Below are 19,432 nucleotides of genomic sequence, written 5' to 3' on the forward strand. Positions count from 1 at the left end.
TCAGTTCCCCGGAGCCCCCTTCCCCAAAAGCATCCGTCCCCTTTAGCCCCTCGGGCAACTTCGTCACTCCATCCTTCCTTCCAACCATCCCTTCTGGCAACCTTGGTGTCACCCTCGACTCCGCTCTCTCGTTCACCCCTCACATCCAATCCGTCGCCAACACCTCCCCTCTGTCCACATGTTTTGTTGTCTAGACTGCGAGCCCGCTGTTGGGTAGGGACCGTCTCTAGATGTTGCCGACTTGGACTTCCCAAGCGCTTAGTCCGGTGCTCAGCACACAGTAAGCGCTCAATAAATACGATTGAATGAATTCTTCTTCTTCTCCCACAGCCCGCTCCCAGCCCCTTCAGCCCCTTCAGCTCCTTGGTCCCCTTCCCCACCTTACCCTCTTGTCCAGCGGCCCCCTTAGCTCCCCCGTCCCCTTTCCCAGCTCATCCCCTCTTCCCCGGCAGTGGGCTAAGCTCCAACTTATCCCTTCTTCATCCCCCCCAGGGCCCTCGGCCCTCAGGCCCCTTCCCCATCTCCTCTCCTCCTCCCCCACAGTCCCCCTCCCCACCTCCTCCCCTCTGCCCCCTCGGCGCCTCAGTCCCCCTCCCCACCACATCCCCTCTTCCCCCATAACCCCCCCAGCCCCCTCAGCACCTCAGCCCCCTTCCCCACCTCCTCCCCTCTGCCCCCCAGCCCCGTTAGCCCCTCAGCCCCCCTCCCCACCACATCCCCTCTTCCCCCTCAGCACTTCAGTCCCCTTCCCCACCTCCTCCCCTCCGTCCCCCTCAACCCCCTTAGCGTCTCAGCCCCCCTCCCCACCCCCTCCCCTGTCCCCCCCAGCCTCCCCTCTTCCCCCTCAGCGCCTCAGCCCCCCTCCCCACCTCCTCCCCTCTTCCCCCTTAGCGCCTCAGTCCCCTTCCCCACCTCCTCCCCTCTGCCCCCCTCAACCCCCTTAGCGCCTCAGCCCCCCTCCCTACCTCCTCCCCTGTCCCCCCCAGCCCCCCCTCAGCGCCTCAGCCCCCCTCCCCACCTCCTCCCCTCTACCTCCCTGCCCCCTTAGCGCCTCAGTCCCCTTCCCCATCCCCTCAGCCCCCCTCCCCCCTCCCCCTCAGCCCCGTCTCCTCCCCTCAGTCCCCCTCCCCATCTCCTCCCCTCTTCCCCACCCCCCAGCCCCCTTAGGGCCTCCGCCCCCCTCCCCACCGCCTCACACACACACCCCCCCGCCCCCGGCCCCTTAGCGCCTCGGTCCCCTTCCTTCCCCCTCAGCCCCCCCTCCCCACCTCCTCCCCCCTTCTTCCCCCTCAGCACTTCAGTCCCCTTCCCCCCCTGCTCCCCTGTCCCCCCCCAGCCCCCTCGGCGCCTCAGCCCCCCTCCCCACCTCCTCCCCTCTTCTTCCCCCTCAGCCTCAGCCCCCCTCCCCACCTCTTCCCCCTCATCCCCACAGTCCCCTTCCTTCCCCCTCAGCCCCCCTCCCCACCTCCTCCCCCCTTCTCCCCCCCTCCCCCCAGCCCCCTCCCCCCCCCTCCTCCCCCGTCCCCCCCCCCCCCCTCGGCGCCTCAGCCCCCCTCCCCACCCCGTCCCGTCCCCCCCCCCCCCGAGCCCCCTTGGCGCCTCAGTCCCCTTCCTCCCCTCTTCCCCCACAGTCCCCTTCCTTCCCCCTCAGCCCGAGTCCCCCTCCCCGCCTCCTCCCCTGTCCCCCCCCCAGCGCCTCAGTCCCCGCCCCCCCCTCCACCAGGCCCCTTGGCGCCTCAGTCGCCTTCCTCCCCTCTTCCCCCTGCTCCCCTGTCCCCCCCCCAGCCCCCTCGGCCCCTCAGCCCCCCTCCCCACCTCCTCCCCCTCTTCTTCCCCCTCAGCCTCAGCCCCCCCTCCCCACCTCTTCCCCCCTCATCCCCACAGTCCCCTTCCTTCCCCCTCAGCCCCCCTCCCCCCCTCCTCCCCTCTCCTTCCCCCTCAGCCTCAGCCTCCCTCCCGACCTCTTCCCCCTCATCCCCTCAGCCCCCTTCCCCACCACCTCCTCCTCCCCTCTCCCCCGCAGCCCCACAGTACCCTTCCTTCCCCCTCATCCCCTCAGTCCCCTCCCCCCCCATCCCCTCAGTCCCCCCCCTCCCCCAGCCCCCCTTGTTGGCGGCTCGGCCTCCCCCCACAATCCCCCGCGCGGGCCCCTCACCGACCGTGCGGCCTGTCGCCCCTCGTACAGCCGCCGGGGCCGCCCGCCCGCCACCGGAAGCCGGCCCGCGGACGGGGGACCCGGACGGGGACGGGGAGGGGGAGGCGGAGAGGGAGGGGGCGGGGACCCCACGCTCGCGCTCGGCCTCCCGCCCGCCCGCCTCTCGCTCCGGCGCATGCGCCCCGCCGGCCCCTGGAGGGGCGGGGAGGGAGGGCGGTTTGGCGGCCATGTTGGTTGAGGGCACGACGAAGCCGCGGGGGGGCGGGAGGGCGGTTTGGCGGCCATTTTTATTGAGGGCACGACGAAGCGGCGGGAGGGCGGTTTGGCGGCCATTTTTAGTGAGGGCACGACGAAGCGGCGGGAGGGCGGTTTGGCGGCCATTTTGGTTGAGGGCACGACGAAGCCGCGGGCGGCGGGCTGGGCCCGGCCCGGCCCGGCCTCTAGGCCTTAAAGGAGGCGCTCCTCAAACCGCCCCCTCCCTTCACTCATTCCTTCATTCAGTCGTATTTATTGAGCGCTTACTGTGTGCACAGCGCTGTACTAAGCGCTTGGGAAGTACAAGTTGGCAACATCTAGAGCCAGTCCCTACCCCACAACGGGCTCACAGTCTATAAGGGGGAGACAGACAACAAAACAAAACAGGGAGACAGTTTCATCATCATCATCATCAATCGTATTTATTGAGCCCTTACTATGTGCAGAGCGCTGTACTAAGCGCTTGGGAAGTCCAAGTCGGCAACATCTAGAGACGGTCCCTACCCAACAGCGGGCTCACAGTCTAGAAGGGGGAGTCAGAGAACAAAACAAAACGTATTCGCAAAATAAAATAAGTAGAATAAACATGTACAAATAAAATAGAGTAATAAATATGTACAAACATATGTACATATATACAGGTGCTGTGGGGAGGGGAAGGAGGTAAGGCGAGGGGGATGGGGAGGGGGAGAGGAAGGAGGGGGACAGGTGTCAAAATCATCAGAACAAATATTCATTCATTCAATAATAATAATAATAATAGCATTTATTAAGCACTTACTATGTGCAAAGCACTATTCTAAGCACTGGGAAAGTTACAAGGTGATCAGGTTGTCCCACAGGGGGCTCACAGTCTTCATCCCCATTTTACAGATGAGGGAACTGAGGCCCAGAGAAGTTACGCGACTTGCCCAAAATCACCCAGCTGACAAGTGGCGGAGCTGGGATTTGAACCCATGACCTCTGACTCCAGAGCCCGGGCTCTTTTCTACTGAGCCACCCTGCTTCTCTCGTATTTATTTATATGGAATTTATAAATTCAATCGTATTTTTTGAGCACTTACTGTGTGCAGAGCACTGGACTAAGCGCTTGGGAAGTACGAGTTGGCAGCATCTAGAGACGGTCCCTACCCAACAACGGGCTCCCAGTCTAGAATAATAATAATAATAATGATAGCATTTATTAAGCGTTTACCATGTGCAAAGCACTGTTCTAAGCGCTGGGGAAGTTAACAAGGTGATCAAGTTGTCCCACGGGGGACTCACAATCTTCATCCCCATTTTACAGACGAGGGAACTGAGGCCCAGAGAAGTGAAGTGACTTGCCCAAAGTCACACAGCTGACAGTTGGCGGAGTCGGGATTTGAACCCATGATCTCTGACTTCAAAGCCCGGGCTCTTTCCACTGAGCCACGCTGTAGACTGTGAGCTCCTTTTGGGCGGGGAATGTCACTGTTTATTGCTTTATTGTTGTATTGTACTTTCCATTGAGAAGCAGCATGGCTCAGTGGAAAAAGCCCGGGCTTTGGAGTCAGAGGTCATGGGTTCAAATCCTGCTCTGCCACTTAATAATAATGATGGCATTTATTAAGCGCTTACAATGTGCAAAACACCGTTCTAAGCGCTGGGGAGGTTACAAGGTGTTGTCCCTTGTCATCTGTGTGACTTTGGGCAAGTCACTTAACTTCTCTGTGCCTCAGTTCCCTCACCTGGAAAATGGGGATGAAGACTGTGAGCCCCCCGTGGGACAGCCTGATCACCTTGCAACCTCCCCAGCGCTTAGAACGGTGCTTTGCACATAGGAAGCGCTTGACAAATGCCATCATTATTATTTCCCAAGCGCTCAGTACAGTGCTCTGCATCCAGTAAGCGCTCAAGAAATATGATGTACTGAGTGACTGGCCGGCGCAATGGGAAGGCGCCGCCGGCAGGGGGCGCAATGGGAGGGCGCCGCCGGGAGGGGGCGCAATGGGAGGGCGCCGCCGGCAGCGGGTGCAATAGGGGGCGCCGCCGGGAGGGGGCGAAATGGAAGAGAGCCGCCGGCAGGGGGCGCAATGGGAGGGCGCCGCCGGCAGGGGGCGCAATGGGAGGGCGCCGCCGGTAGGGGGCGCAGTGGAAAAGCGCCGCCGGCAGGGGGCGCAATGGGAGGGCGCCGCCGGCAGGGGGCGCAATGAGAGGGCGCCGCCGGGAGGGGGCGCAATGGGAGGGCGCCGCCGGCAGGGGGCGCAATGGGTGAGCGCCGCTGGGAGGGGGCGCAATGGGAGGGCGCCGCCGGGAGGGGGCGCAATGGGACGGCGCCGCCGGGAGGGGGCGCAATGGGACGGCGCCGCCGGGGGGGGCGCAATGGGAGGGCGCCGCCGGCAGGGGGCGCAATGGGAGGGCGCCGCCGGCAGGGGGCGCAATGGGAGAGCGCCTCCGGGAAGGGGGCGCAATGGGCGGGCGCCGCCGGGAGGGGGCGCAATGGGAGAGCGCCTCCGGGAAGGGGGCGCAATGGGAGGGCGCCGCCGGCAGGGGGCGCAAACGCCGGCCCCGCCAGCAGGGCCCCTTCCGTGGCTTTTGTCGGGGGGCCGTCACGTGACCTATCGGATTTCGGGGGACAGGGGAGGAAGCGGACCCGCCCGGCGTCGCCCCTTTTCCTTCCGCAGGGCGGCCGTTGGGGGCGGCGGCCCGGGGAGGAATTCGGTGAGGGGGCGTGGCCCTGGAGCGTTCGGGAGCGGTCGGAAAGCGGCGGGGCCTCCCTCTTCGGGAACATTCGGAAAAGGGGGGGGGGCTCTCTTCGTGAACGTTCGGAAAGGGGCGGAGCGTCCCTCTACGGGAGCGTTCGGAAAAGGGCGGCACCTCCCTGGAGAGTTCGGAAAGGGGCGGGGCTTCCCTCTTCGGGAGCGTTCGGAAAGGGGCGGGGCCTTCCTGGAGCGTTCGGAAAGGGGCGGGGCTTCCCTCTTCGGGAGCATTCGGAAAGGTGCGGGGGCTCTCTTCGTGAACGTTCGGAAAGGGGCGGAGCGTCCCTCTTCGGGAGCGGTCGGAAAGGGGCGGGGCTTCCCTTTCCCAGAGCGTTCGGAAAGGGGCGTGGCCTCCTTCTTCGGAAGCGTTCGGAAAGAGGCGGGGCTTGCCTCCCTCTTCGGAACCGTTCGGAAAGGGGCGGGGCCCCTCTCATTCATTCAATAACAGTAATATTCATTCATCAATCAATCGTATTTATTGAGCGCTTACTGTGTGCAGAGCCCTGTACTAAGCGCTTGGGAAGTCCAAGTTGGCAACATATAGAGACAGTCCCTACCCAACAGTGGGCTCACAGTCTAGAACGTCATTCATTCATTCATTCAATCGTATTTATTCATTCATTCATTCAATCGTATTTATTGAGCGCTTACTGTATGCTGAACACTGGACTAAGCGCTTGGGACGTACAAGTCGGCAACACATAGAGACGGTCCCTACCCAACGGCGGGCTCACAGTCTGGAAGGGGGAGACAGACAACAAAACAAAACATATTAACAAAATAAAATATATAGAATAAAAATGTACAAGTAAAATAAATAAAGTAATAAAATATGTACAAACATGTATACATATTTACAGGTGCTGTGGGGTGGGGAAGGAGGTAAGGCGGGGGGGATGGGGAGGCGGAAGAGCGGGAGAGGAAGGAGGGGGCTAATGATAGCATTTATTAAGCGCTTACTGTGTGCAAAGCACTGTTCTAAGCACTGGGGAGGTTACAAGGTGATCAGGTTGTTCCACGGGGGGCTCACAGTCTTCATCCCCATTTTACAGATGAGGAAACTGAGGCCCAGAGAAGTGAAGTGACTTGCCCAAAGTCACACTGCTGGCAATTGGCAGAGGCGGGATTTGAACCCCTGACCTCGGACTCCAAAGCCCATGCTCTTTCCACTGAGCCACGCTGCTTCTCAGTAAATTAAACCGTATTTATTCATTCATTCATTCAATGGTATTTATCGAGCACTTACTGCGTGCAGAGCACTGGACTAAGCGCTTGGGAAGTACAAGTCGGCAGCATATGGAGACGGTCCCTACCCGACAACGGGCTCACAGTCTAGAAGGGGGAGACAGAGAACAAAACCAAACATGCTAACAAAATAAAATAAATAGGATAGGTATGTACAAGTAAAATAAATAAATAAATAGAGTAGTAAATAGAGTAATAAAACAATCAATCGTATTTATTGAGCGCTTACTGTGTGCAGAGCACTGTAGTAAGCGCTTGGGAAGAACAAGTTGGCAACCTATAGAGACAGTCCCTACCCAACAGTGGGCTCACAGTCTAAAAGGGGGAGAGAAAGGGGCGCGGCCTCCTTCTTCGGAAACGTTCGGAAGGGGGCGTGGCCTCCCCCTTCGGAAGCGTTCGGAAAGGGGCGGGGCCTCCTTCTTCGGAAGCGGTCGGAAAGGGGCGGGGCCACCAAGGAGCGTTCGGAAGGGGGCGGGGCCTCCTTCTTCGGAAGCGTTCGGGAGGGGGCGGGGCCTTCCTGGAGCGTTCGGAAAGGGGCGGGGCCCCTTCTTCGGAAGCGTTCGGAAAGGGGCGTGGCCTCCCTCTTCGGAAGCGTTCGGAAAGGGGCGGGGCCTCGCTCGCCTCTGGACCAGTGCTGCTGCACCTGTATCCTTCGCTCAGAGCATCCCTACAGCATCTTCAGGGCGGCGGCCTCGGCCTCGGCCTCCGGCCATCGCAGTCGGGTGGGAGGGAGGGAGGGAGGAAGGGACCGTTCCCCGGCCCCGGCCAACAACCTCCTGCGGGGGGCCGCGGCCTCGGGCACCAACCGAGCCGAGGGGAAGACGCGGGGAGCCTTGCGTTGGGCCAACGCCATGGCCGAGATCACCAACCTCCGCCCCCCCTACGGTGAGTTAAGGGCTCGGGCCTGGCCTCCGAGAGCCCATCCGCCAAGCTCGCTCTCTTCCTCCCTTCAAGGCCCTGCTGAGAGCTCACCTCCTCCAGGAGGCCTTCCCACACTCAGCCCCTTCCTTCCTCTCCCCCTCGTCCCCCTCTCCATCCCCCCATCTTACCTCCTTCCCTTCCCCACAGTACCTGTATAGATGTATGTACATATTTATTACTCGATTTATTTTACTTGTACCTATCCATTCTATTTATTTTATTTTGTTAGTATGTTTGGTTTTGTTCTCCGTCTCCCCCGTTTAGCCTGTGAGCCCACTGTTGGGCAGGGACGGTCTCTATGTGTTGCCAACTCGGACTTCCCAAGCGCTTAGTCCAGTGCTCTGCACACAGTAAGCGCTCAATAAATCCGATTGATGATGATGATGATGATGATGAGAGCAGGGGAGGGGAGAGGGCGAGGCGGGCGTGGGAATAGCGGGGTGGGCTTCCATTCTTCTGCCGCCCTGTCGCAGCTAAGTACATCCCAAGCGCTTAGTCCCCCGGTAGCGCTCAATAAATACGATGGAATGAGTGGAATGGCGGGGAGGGGCTGGAGGGGACCGGGAAAAAGAGGGGAACGGTGTGGTTTGGCGCTGAGCCCCTTCCTTCCTCTCCCCCTCTCCATCCCCCCCATCTTACCTCCTTCCCTTCCCCACAGCGCCTGTATATATTTTGCATAGATTTATTACTCATTTATTTATTTCTTTTACTTGCACACATCCCTTCTCTTGATTTTATTTTGTTAGTACGTTGGGTTTTGTTCTCTGTCTCCCCCTTTTAGACTGTGAGCCCACTGTTGGGTAAGGACTGTCAACATGGGCTTCCGAAGCGCTTAGTACAGTGCTCAATAAATGCGATTGATTGATTGATGGAGGGGAGGGGAGGGGAAGGGAGGGGGCGGCCTCCCCGATTCTGCACCGTAATGGCGGGGCGGCTAGGCCCCATCCCTAATGGCGCCGGGCTCCGAAATGACGTGATTTCTCTTTCGGGGGGCTTTGTTTCCCGGGATGGGGGAGACAACCCACGGCCTGGAGGGTCTTCCCTCCCTCCCACCCGCCCGCCGGGCCGCTTTGTGTCCTCGAGAAGGCATGATGTCATCCCCCACCGCGGGGTTGGGAGGAGGGAGCGCTCAGCACAGTGCCCTGCACTCAGAGCCCACTGTTGGGTAGGGACTGCCTCTATAGGTTGCCAATTTGGACTTCCCAAGCGCTTAGTACAGTGCTCTGCACATAGTAAGCGCTCAATAAATACAATTGATGATGATGATTGAACGAATGGTGGGTGCTGATTAGGGGCCGCCCCTCTGGGCCTTGGCTGGGGGCCCCCCAGCCTCAGCTCCTCCTTCGCCTACGGATCAATCAATCAATCGATCGTATTTATTGAGCGCTTACTGTGTGCACAGCACTGGACGTACAGGTTGGCAACATAGACGGTCCCTACCCAACATCATCATCATCATCATCAATCGTATTTATTGAGCGCTTACTGGGTGCAGAGCACTGGACTAAGCGCTTGGGAAGTACAAGTTGGCAACATATAGAGACAGTCCCTACCCAACAGTGGGCTCACAGTCTAAAAAGAGTACAAAACCGAACATACTAACAAAATAAAATCAATCAATCGTATTTATTGAGCTCTTACTGTGCACAGAGCACTGGACTAAGCGCTTGGGAAGCACAAGTTGGCAACATCTAGAGACGGTCCTACCCAACAGTGGGCTCACAGTCTAAAAGAGAACAAAACTGAACATACTAACAAAATAAAATCAATCAATCAATTGTATTTATCGAGCGCTTACTGTGTGCAGAGCACTGTACTAAGCGCTTGGGAAGTCCAAGTTGGCAACATCTAGAGACGGTCCCTACCCAACAGTGGGCTCACAGTCTGAAAGGGGGAGACAGAGAACAAAATCGAACATACTAACAAAATAAAATCAATCAATCAATCAATCGTATTTATTGAGCGCTTACTGTGTGCAGAGCACTGTAGTAAGCGCTTGGGAAGTCCAAGTTGGCAACATCTAGAGACAGTCCCTACCCAACAGTGGGCTCACAGTCTAAAAGGGGGAGACGGAGAACAAAACCAAACATACTAACAAAATAAAATCAATAGAATAGATATGTACAAGTAAAATAGAGTAATAAATATGTACAGACATATATCCATATATACAGGTGCTGTGGGGAAGGGAAGGAGGTATGCAGCCCCCAGCCCCTGCCCAGCTCACTTCACTTCTCTGAGCCTCAGTTACCTCATCTGTGAAATGGGGATTAAAACAGTGAGCCCCCCTGTGGGACAACTTGATCACCTTGTAACCTCCCCCAGCGCTTAGAACAGTGCCCTGCACGTAGTAAGCGCTTAACAAATGCCATCATCATCATCATCATCATCATCATCCTCCATTTAGGAGCGGGCCCCGGAGAAGTTCAGGGGGTGGCCAAGAAGGACGACCACTTCCCACCCCCCACCCCCTGCCCTTCTAAACCCACGTCCTAGCTTTGCGCTAGATAATAATAATAATAATAATGGCATTTATTAAGCGCTTACTATGTGCAAAGCACTGTTCTAAGCGCTGGTGGGGGGATACAAGGTCATCAGGTTGTCCCACGTGGGGCTCACAGTCTCAACCCCCATTTTCCAGACGAGGCAACCGAGGCACAGAGAAGTCAAGTGACTTGCCCGAAATCACCCAGCCGACAAGTGGCGGAGTCGGGATTTGAACCCATGACCTCCGACTCCGAAGCCCGGGCTCTTTCCAGCGCTTAGAACAGTGCTTTGCACATAGTAAGCGCTTAACAAATGCCATCATCACCATCATCATCATCATCATTTAGACTGTGAGCCCGCTGTTGGGTAGGGACCGTCTCTCTATGTTGCCAACTTGTACTTCCCAAGCGCTCAGTACAGTGCTCTGCACACAGTAAGCGCTCAATAAATACCATTGATGATGATGATGATGACAGGGGGGCCGCCGTCCCCTGAATCCCCGCCGCTCCCCGTCCCCCCACGCCCGGGCCCAGTGGGGGCTGAGGAGAGGGTGGGTTGCCAGGCCCAGAGAGGGACACCGGGGCTCCCAAGGTCACACAGCAAATATAGGACTCCGGCATCCTGCCTCGTGCGTCTTCCGTTCGGATCTCTCTCCCGCCTCCCATCCCCCTTTCCCTGGTGGTCTTCGTGGTTTGGGCCAACACTCCCCCGCCTCCGTTCAATATTCCTCCACATAAATTGGAGGAGGGAAGTGTCTACGAGTAGTTCCCCCCAATTGGCTTACTTTCCCGCCCACTTCGGCCCTAATCAATCAATCAATCCTATTTATTGAGCGCCTACTGCGTGCAGAGCACCGTACTGGCCTTAATCCACGGATCATCATCATCAATCGTATTTATTGAGCGCTTACTGTGTGCAGAGCACTGGACTAAGCGCTTGGGAAGTACAAATTGGCAACAGTGGGCTCACAGTCTAAAAGATAACTGATAACTGTTTCCGGTCAGTAACACCACCACCCCCCTTCAATCTGCCCGCTCATTTGCACCGGGGGGTCCACGGTCACCCCTTTGACTTCCCGGTGTTGGGGGCTGGATTTCCTCCTGTTCCTCCTCATTTTTCCTCCTTTCCCTCCCACCCACCGCCTCCCGACCCCCGGATCGGGAGAGCTGGGTTGTGGTCCAGGCTCTCCCTCCATCCCGATGCGTGAGTTCGGACGAATTGCTTCGGGGCCTCGGTTTTCCTCATCGGTCGAATTTATCGAGCGCTTACTGCGTGCAGGGCACTGTACTAGGCGCCTGGGAGAGGACGGCATAAATTTTAGACTCTCGGAAAAACTGGAGAAGATACTTGCTGTCCCTCTCTCAGATTATGAGTATACATACATATATATGTATATATGTTTGTACATATTTATTATTCTATTTATTTATTTATTTTACTTGTACATATCTATTCTATTTATTTTATTTTGTTAGTATGTTTGGTTTTGTTCCCTGTCTCCCCCTTTTAGACTGTGAGCCCACTGTTGGGTAGGGTCACGAGCCATCCCTCCTCCCCTTTACCTCCTTCCCCTCCCCTCAGCACCTGTATATATGTATATATGTTTGTATGGATTTATTACTCTATTTTATTTGCCCATATTTATTGTATTTATTTTCTTTTGTTAATATGTTTTGTGGTCTGTCTCCCCCTTCTAGACTGTGAGCCCGCTGTTGGGTAGGGACCGTCTCTAGATGTCACCAACTTGGACTTCCCAAGCGCTTAGTACAGTGCTCTGCACACAGTAAGCGCTCAATAAATACGATTGAATGAATGAATGAATGAATGACTGTCTCCATATGTTGCCAACTTGTACTCCCCAAGCGCTTAGTCCAGTGCTCTGCACACAGTAAGCGCTCAGTAAATACGATTGAATGAATGAATGAATGACTGTCTCCATATGTTGCCAACTTGGACTTCCCAAGCGCTTAGTCCAGTGCTCTGCACACAGTAAGCGCTCAATAAATACGATTGATTGATTGATTGATTGATTATGAGTCCCGTGAGCAACAGGGACTGGGGAGATCAGATTATTCTGTATCTACCACAGCGCGTAGGCGCTGATAAAATACCAGGGAAGATAAGAACCTGCAAGGAGGGGACACAAAAACACACACAAACTCACCCCCACGGGAGGAGAGAACCAGGCTAAGGAGGTAGAGAGAGTTTAATCAATCAGTCAATCAGAGTGTAATCAATCAATCGTATTTATTGAGCGCTTACCGTGTGCAGAGCACTGGACTAAGCGCTTGGGAAGGACAAGTTGGCAACGTATAGAGACGGTCCCTACCCAACGACAGGCTCACAATCTAGACAGACGACGAAACAGAACATGTGGACGGGTGTCAGGTCGTCAGAGCAAATAGAATTAAAGCTAGATGCACATCATTAACGACATAGAATAGTAAATATGGACAAGTAAAATAAATAAACTAATAAATCTGTGCAAGTAAAATAGAGTAATTAATCTGTACAAATATATAGACAAGTGCTGTGGGGAAAGGAAGGAGGAGAGGAAAAAGGGGGCTCAGTCTGGGCATTTGCCAGATGAGGTAACTGAGGCAGAGGGAAGTTAAGTGATAAATAATAAAGTTTATTTATTTATTTGTACATATTTATTCTATTTATTTTATTTTGTGAATATGTTTTGTTCCGTTCTCTGTCTCCCCCTTCTAGACTGTGAGCCCACTGTTGGGTGGGGACCGTCTCTGTGCGTTGCCAACTTGCACTTCCCAAGCGCTTAGTACAGTGCTCTGCGCACAGTAAGCGCTCCATAAATGGAGAAGCAGCAAGGCTCAGGGGAAAGAGCATGGGCTTTGGAGTCAGAGGTCATGGGTTCAAATCCCAGCTCCGCCAACTGTCAGCTGTGGGACTTTGGGCAAGGCACTTCACTTCTCTGGGCCTCAGTTACCTCATCTGTAAAATGGGGATTAATACTGCGAGCCCCCCGTGGGACAACCTGATTGCCTTGTAAGCTCCCCAGCGCTTAGAACAATGCTTTCATTCATTCATTCCATTCAGTCGTATTTATTGAGCGCTTACTGTGTGCAGAGCACTGTATTAAGCGCTTGGGAAGTACAAGTTGGCAAAATATAGAGATGGTCCCTACCCGACAGTGGGTTCACAGTCTAAAAGGGGGAGACAGTCAATCAATCAATCGTATTTATTGAGCGCTTACTGTGTGCAGAGCACTGTACTAAGCGCTTGGGAAGTCCAAGTTGGCAACATATAGAGACAGTCCCTACCCAACAGCGGGCTCGCAGTCTAAAAGGGGGAGACAGAGGACAAAACCAAACATGCTAACAAAATAAAATAAATAGAATAGATATGTACAAGTAAAATAAATAAATAGAGCAATAAATATGTGCAAACATCTATACAGGTGCTGTGGGGAAGGGAAGGAGGTAAGATGGGGGGGATGGAGAGGGGGACGAGGGGGAGAGGAAGGAAGGGGCTCAGTCTGGGAAGGCCTCCTGTGCTTTGCACATAGTAAGCGCTTAGTAAATGGTATCAATAAATAAATAAATAAATAAATAAATAAATAAATAAATAAATAAATAAATGCGATTGAATGAATGAATTCAATGAATGAATTCCCTTTAGACTGTGAGCCCACCGTTGGGTAGGGACTGTCCCTATACGTTGCCAATTTGTCCTTCCCAAGCGCTTCGTCCAGTGCTCCGCGCACAGTGAGCGCTCAGTAAATGCGATCGAGGACGATGAGGAATGAACCCCGTTTGACCGATGAGGTAACTGAGGCCCAGAGAAGTGAAGGGACCGGCCCGGAGTCACACAGCCAGGAGTGGCTGGAGAAATCGGGTTGACCGATTCCCCCCTCGGCCCCCTCCCCGATTTCCCTCCCGCCAGAGGCCTTCCCTGACCCCCCCCCCCCCCCCGCCGCCGTCGTGCCCCCCGCCCCCTCCTCCTCCTCCTCACGGCCTCCCCCCGCTCCTACCCGCAGACGTCTCTCCGGTGGTGGCCGGCCTGGTGGGAGCCACCGTGCTGGTGGTGTCGGTGTCCGTGTCGGTGTTCGTCTGGACGTGCTGCCGGCGGAGGGCGTCGAAAAAGCAGCAGACGCCCCCCTACAAGTTCATCCACATGCTGAAGGGGGTCAGCATCTACCCGGAGCCCCTGGGCCGCGGGGCCGGCCAGAGGAAGGCCGAGCGGGCGGGCCCGGAGCCCCCCGCGCCGGACTACGGGCCCGGGCCTACGAGCCCCGAGTCCGGGACCCCCGAGTCCGGGGAGTCCGAGGAGCCGGGGCCGAGCCCGGGCAGCCCCTCGCCCTCGCCCCCGGCCCCGCTGGGCACCCTGAGCGTGGCCGTGGACTACAACTTCCTGAAGAAGGCCCTGGTGGTGACCATCCAGGAGGCCCGGGGACTGCCGGCCACGGACCCGCAGACGCAGGCGGCCGACCCCTACGTGAAGATGACCGTGCTGCCGGACCGGCGGCACCGGGTGAAGACGCGCGTGCTGCGCCGCACCCGCAACCCGGTGTTCGACGAGACGTTCACCTTCTACGGGCTGCCGGCCAGCCAGCTGCAGGACCTGGCCCTCCACTTCCTCGTGCTCAGCTTCGACCGCTTCTCCCGCGACGATGTCATCGGGGAGGTCGTCCTCCCGCTCGCCGGCCTCGACCCCGCCGCCGCCAAGGTCCAGCTCACCCGGGACATCAGCCAGAGGAGCTTTCAGGTCAGGGGGACGGGGGGTCGGGGGGGGGGGGGGTCCCCGCGGACGGACGGACGGACGGGGACGACGACCGGGAGGGCCCCGGGACGGCGTCGGGGACGGGCCGGCCCGGGGCGCGACGGCGAGGCCGGACCTGAAGCGAGTCGGAAGGTCGCGCGTTCCAATCCCGGCCCCGTCGCTTGCGTGCCGTGTGACCTTGGGTAAGTCGCTTCGCTTCTCCGGGCCTCGGGTCCATCAATCAATCGTATTTATTGAGCGCTTACTGTGTGCAGAGGACTAAGCGTAGTACTGTCCCTCGTCTGTCAAATGGGGATGAAGACCGTGAGCCCCGTGTGGCCCGGCACGTGGTAAGCGCTTAATACCGTCATCATTACTGCTATTAATGATTATTATCATTAAGAGAAGTCGCTTAACTTCTCCGGGCCTCGGGTCCATCAATCAATCGTATTTATTGAGCGCTTACTGAGTGCAGAGCACTGGACTAAGCGTAGCGCTGTACTAAGGGTCCCTCGTCTGTCAAACGGGGATGAAGACCGTGAGCCCCGTGTGGCCCGGCACGTAGTAAGCGCTTTATACTGTCGTCATTACTGCTGTTAATGATTATTATCATTAAGAGAAGTCGCTTAACTTCTCCGGGCCTCGGGTCCATCAATCAATCGTATTTATTGAGCGCTTACTGAGTGCAGAGCACTGGACTAAGCATAGTGCTGTACCAAGGGTCCCTCGTCTGTCAAATGGGGATGAAGACCGTGAGCCCCGTGTGGCCCGGCACGTAGTAAGCGCTTAATACCGTCGTCATTACTGCTATTAATGATTATTATCATTAAGAGAAGTCGCTGAACTTCTCCGGGCCTCGGGTCCATCAATCAATCGTATTTATTGAGCGCTTACCGAGTGCAGAGCACTGGACTGAGCGTAGCACTGTACTAAGGGTCCCTCGTCTGTCAAACGGGGATGAAGACCATGAGCCCCGTGTGGCCCGGCACGTGGTAAGCGCTTAATACCGTCGTCATTACTGCTATTAATGATTATTATCATTAAGAGAAGTCGCTTAACTTCTCCGGGCCTCGGGTCCATCAATCAATCGTATTTATTGAGCGCTTACTTAGTGCAGAGCACTGGACTAAGCGTAGTACTGTACTAAGGGTCCCTTCTCTGTCAAATGGGGATGAAGACCGTGAGCCCCGTGTGGCCCGGCACGTGGTAAGCGCTTAATACCGTCATCATTACTGCTATTAATGATTATTATCATTAAGAGAAGTCGCTTAACTTTTCCGGGCCTCGGGTCCATCAATCAATCGTATTTATTGAGCGCTTACTGAGTGCAGAGCACTGGACTAAGCGTAGTACTGTCCCTCGTCTGTCAAATGGGGATGAAGACCGTGAGCCCCGTGTGGCCTGGCACGTAGTAAGCGCTTAATACCGTCATCATTACTGCTATTAATGATTATTATCATTAAGAGAAGTCGCTTAACTTCTCCGGGCCTCGGGTCCATCAATCAATCGTATTTATTGAGCGCTTACTGTGTGCAGAGCACTGGACTAAGCGTAGTACTGTCCCTCGTCTGTCAAATGGGGATGAAGACCGTGAGCCCCGTGTGGCCCGGCACGTAGTAAGCGCTTAATACCGTCGTCATTACTGCTATTAATGATTATTATCATTAAGAGAAGTCGCTGAACTTCTCCGGGCCTCAGGTCCATCAATCAATCGTATTTATTGAGCGCTCACTGTGTGCAGAGCACTGGACTAAGCGTAGTACTGTACCAAGGGTCCCTCGTCTGTCAAATGGGGATGAAGACCGTGAGCCCCGTGTGGCCCGGCACGTAGTAAGCGCTTAATACCGTCGTCATTACTGCTGTTAATGATTATTATCATTAAGAGAAGTCACTTAACTTCTCCGGGCCTCGGGTCCATCAATCAATCGTATTTATTGAGCGATCACTGAGTGCAGAGCACTGGACTAAGCGTAGTACTGTACTAAGGGTCCCTCGTCTGTCAAATGGGGATGAAGACCGTGAGCCCCGTGTGGCCCGGCACGTAGTAAGCGCTTAATACCGTCGTCATTACTGCTATTAATGATTATTATCATTAAGAGAAGTCGCTGAACTTCTCCGGGCCTCGGGTCCATCAATCAATCGTATTTATTGAGCGCTTACTGTGTGCAGAGCACTGGACTAAGCGTAGCGTTGTACCAAGGGTCCCTTGTCTGTCAAGTGGGGATGAAGACCGTGAGCCCCGTGTGGCCCAGCACGTAGTAAGCGCTTAATACCGTCGTCATTACTGCTGTTAATGATTATTATCATTAAAAGAAGCCGCTTAACTTCTCCGGGCCTCGGGTCCATCAATCAATTGTATTTATTGAGCGCTTACTGAGTGCAGAGCACTGGACTAAGCGTAGCGCTGTACTAAGGGCCCCTCGTCTGTCAAATGGGGATGAAGACCGTGAGCCCCGTGTGGCCCGGCACGTGGTAAGCGCTTAATACCGTCGTCATTACTGCTGTTAATGATTATTATCATTAAGAGAAGCCGCTTAACTTCTCCGGGCCTCGGGTCCATCAATCAATTGTATTTATTGAGCGCTTACTGAGTGCAGAGCACTGGACTAAGCGTAGCGCTGTACTAAGGGCCCCTCGTCTGTCAAATGGGGATGAAGACCGTGAGCCCCGTGTGGCCCGGCACGTAGTAAGCGCTTAATACCGTCGTCATTACTGCTATTAATGATTATTATCATTAAGAGAAGTCGCTTAACTTCTCCGGGCCTCGGGTCCATCAATCAATCGTATTTATTGAGCGCTTACTGAGTGCAGAGCACTGGACTAAGCGTAGCGCTGTACTAAGGGTCCCTCGTCTGTCAAACGGGGATGAAGACCGTGAGCCCCGTGTGGCCCGGCACGTAGTAAGCGCTTAATACCGTCGTCATTACTGCTGTTAATGATTATTATCATTAAGAGAAGTCGCTTAGCTTCTCCGGGCCTCGGGTCCATCAATCAATCGTATTTATTGAGCGCTTACCGAGTGCAGAGCACTGGACTAAGCGTAGCGCTGTACTAAGGGTCCCTCGTCTGTCAAATGGGGATGAAGACCGTGAGCCCCGTGTGGCCCGGCACGTGGTAAGCGCTTAATACCGTCATCATTACTGCTATTAATGATTATTATCATTAAGAGAAGTCGCTTAGCTTCTCCGGGCCTCGGGTCCATCAATCAATCGTATTTATTGAGCGCTTACTGTGTGCAGAGCACTGGACTAAGCGTAGTGCTGTACTAAGGGTCCCTCGTCTGTCAAATGGGGATGAAGACCGTGAGCCCCGTGTGGGACGGGGACCGTGTCTCGTAGCCACCCCAGCGCTTAGAAGGGAGCCCAGCACGTAGTAAGCGCTTTTCGACTGTGAGCCCACTGTTGGGTAGGGACCGTCTCTCTATGTTGCCAACTTGGACTTCCCAAGCGCTTAGTCCAGTGCTCTGCACACAGTAAGCGCTCAATAAATACAATTGATTAACGAATACCGTCATTATTACTAGTATTAACGATTACTATCATTAAGAGAAGTCGCTTAACTTCTCCGTGCCTCAGCGACCTCATCTGTAAAACGGGGATTAAGATTGTGAGCCCCACACGGGACAACCCCATCACCTTGCGTCCTCCCCAGCGCTTAGAACAGTGCCTTGCACATAGTAAGTACTTAACGAAAACCGACATTATTATTGTTACCTGGGGGAGGGCCGGGGCAATCAATCAATCAATCAGTCGTATTTATTGAGCGCTTATTGTGTGCAGAGCACTGGACTAAGCGCTTGGGAAGTACAAATTGGCAACATAGAGAGACAGTCCCTACCCAACAGTGGGCTCACTGTCTAAAAGGGGGAGACAGAGAACAAAACCAAACATACTAACAAGATAAAATAAATAGAATAGATATGTACAAGTAAAATAAATAAATAGAGTAATAAATATGTACAAACATATATCCATATGTACAGGTGCTGTGGGGAAGGGAAGGGGGTAAGAAGGGGGGGATGGAGAGGGGGCGAGGGGGAGAGGAAGGAAGGGGCTAAGTCAGGGAAGGCCTCCTGGAGGAGGTGAGCTCTCAATAGGGCCTTGAAGGGAGGAAGAGAGCTCAATCATATTTATTGAGCGCTTACTGTGTGCAGAGCACTGGACTAAGCGCTTGGGAAGTCCAAGTTGGAGGCTGGGCCAGGGGCGGCGGGGCTGGGGGACGCCCTTCACGCTGGGTGGGTGGTCCCCAGATGCTGTTGGGATGGAGGGGGGCGGGGGGGTCTGGGCTGGGAAAAGGAGCCCTCCCCCTTCCCATCCTTAATTATCTGTGCCTCATTAAGTCCCTTTGGCCTCAGGACTCTCCCCTCCCACCCCCCCAATAGAGCAGCAGCGGAGGGAAACTGAGGGGGAGAAGGAGGGGAAGTGAGGTCATCTTGTTTAACTCCTGCTGGGGTCCATTCTGTCCTGAACCCCCCTTCCCCCTGCCAGCCCCCCATCCCTCTCCAGCACCAGGAGGAGGGCGAGGGTCCCAGGGGCTGCCCCGGCCCCTGCCCCCCGTCCCCTGCCGGGGGGCCGCGGTCTCAGTGAAAGGCCTATTGAGGCTGGGGGACGGGACTGGCACTGGGGAAGCCGCTGGCAGGAGAAAAGATCCTGATGAAAGGCCTATTGAAGCGAGGGGAGAGGCAGGTGGGGGGCCGGGGGGCCGGGGGAAGGGGCTGGGGGAAAAGCTGGGATGGGCAGAGGGATGGGGGCCCACGGTTGGGTAGGGACTGTCTCTAGATGTTGCCAATTTGTACTTCCCAAGCGCTTAGTCCAGTGCTCTGCACAGAGTAAGCGCTCAATAAATACGATTGATGATGATGATGATGATGGGGGGGGTTGGAGGGGAGAGGCAGGCGGGGGGCCGGGGGGCCGTGGGAAGGGGCTGG

The 19,432-nt window shown here is 55.6% G+C and overlaps 2 protein-coding genes across 2 annotated transcripts in view; one reads left to right on the forward strand and one right to left on the reverse strand.

Moving 5' to 3' along the window:
* LOC119947026 (basic proline-rich protein-like) lies at positions 1-7,228 on the reverse strand. The gene is made up of 6 exons (XM_038768503.1): positions 7,047-7,228; positions 6,735-6,923; positions 4,318-5,417; positions 2,456-2,595; positions 2,160-2,321; positions 1-18 (listed from the first exon to the last, which is right to left on the reverse strand). The coding sequence occupies exons 1-6, from the start codon at positions 7,226-7,228 to the stop codon at positions 1-3; spliced, it is 1,791 nt and encodes a 596-aa protein (XP_038624431.1).
* Positions 7,106-19,432, forward strand: part of SYT11 (synaptotagmin 11) — a 23,565-nt gene continuing 11,238 nt past the window's right edge. Inside the window, exons 1-2 of the mRNA XM_038768596.1 lie at positions 7,106-7,260; positions 13,784-14,511. Coding sequence (XP_038624524.1) covers positions 7,227-7,260; positions 13,784-14,511 — 762 coding nt within the window. The 5' untranslated portion in view covers positions 7,106-7,226. The remainder of the gene's footprint in view (positions 7,261-13,783; positions 14,512-19,432) is intronic.

This window comes from Tachyglossus aculeatus, chromosome Y4, assembly GCF_015852505.1.
Source record: "Tachyglossus aculeatus isolate mTacAcu1 chromosome Y4, mTacAcu1.pri, whole genome shotgun sequence".
Lineage (NCBI taxonomy): Eukaryota > Metazoa > Chordata > Mammalia > Monotremata > Tachyglossidae > Tachyglossus > Tachyglossus aculeatus.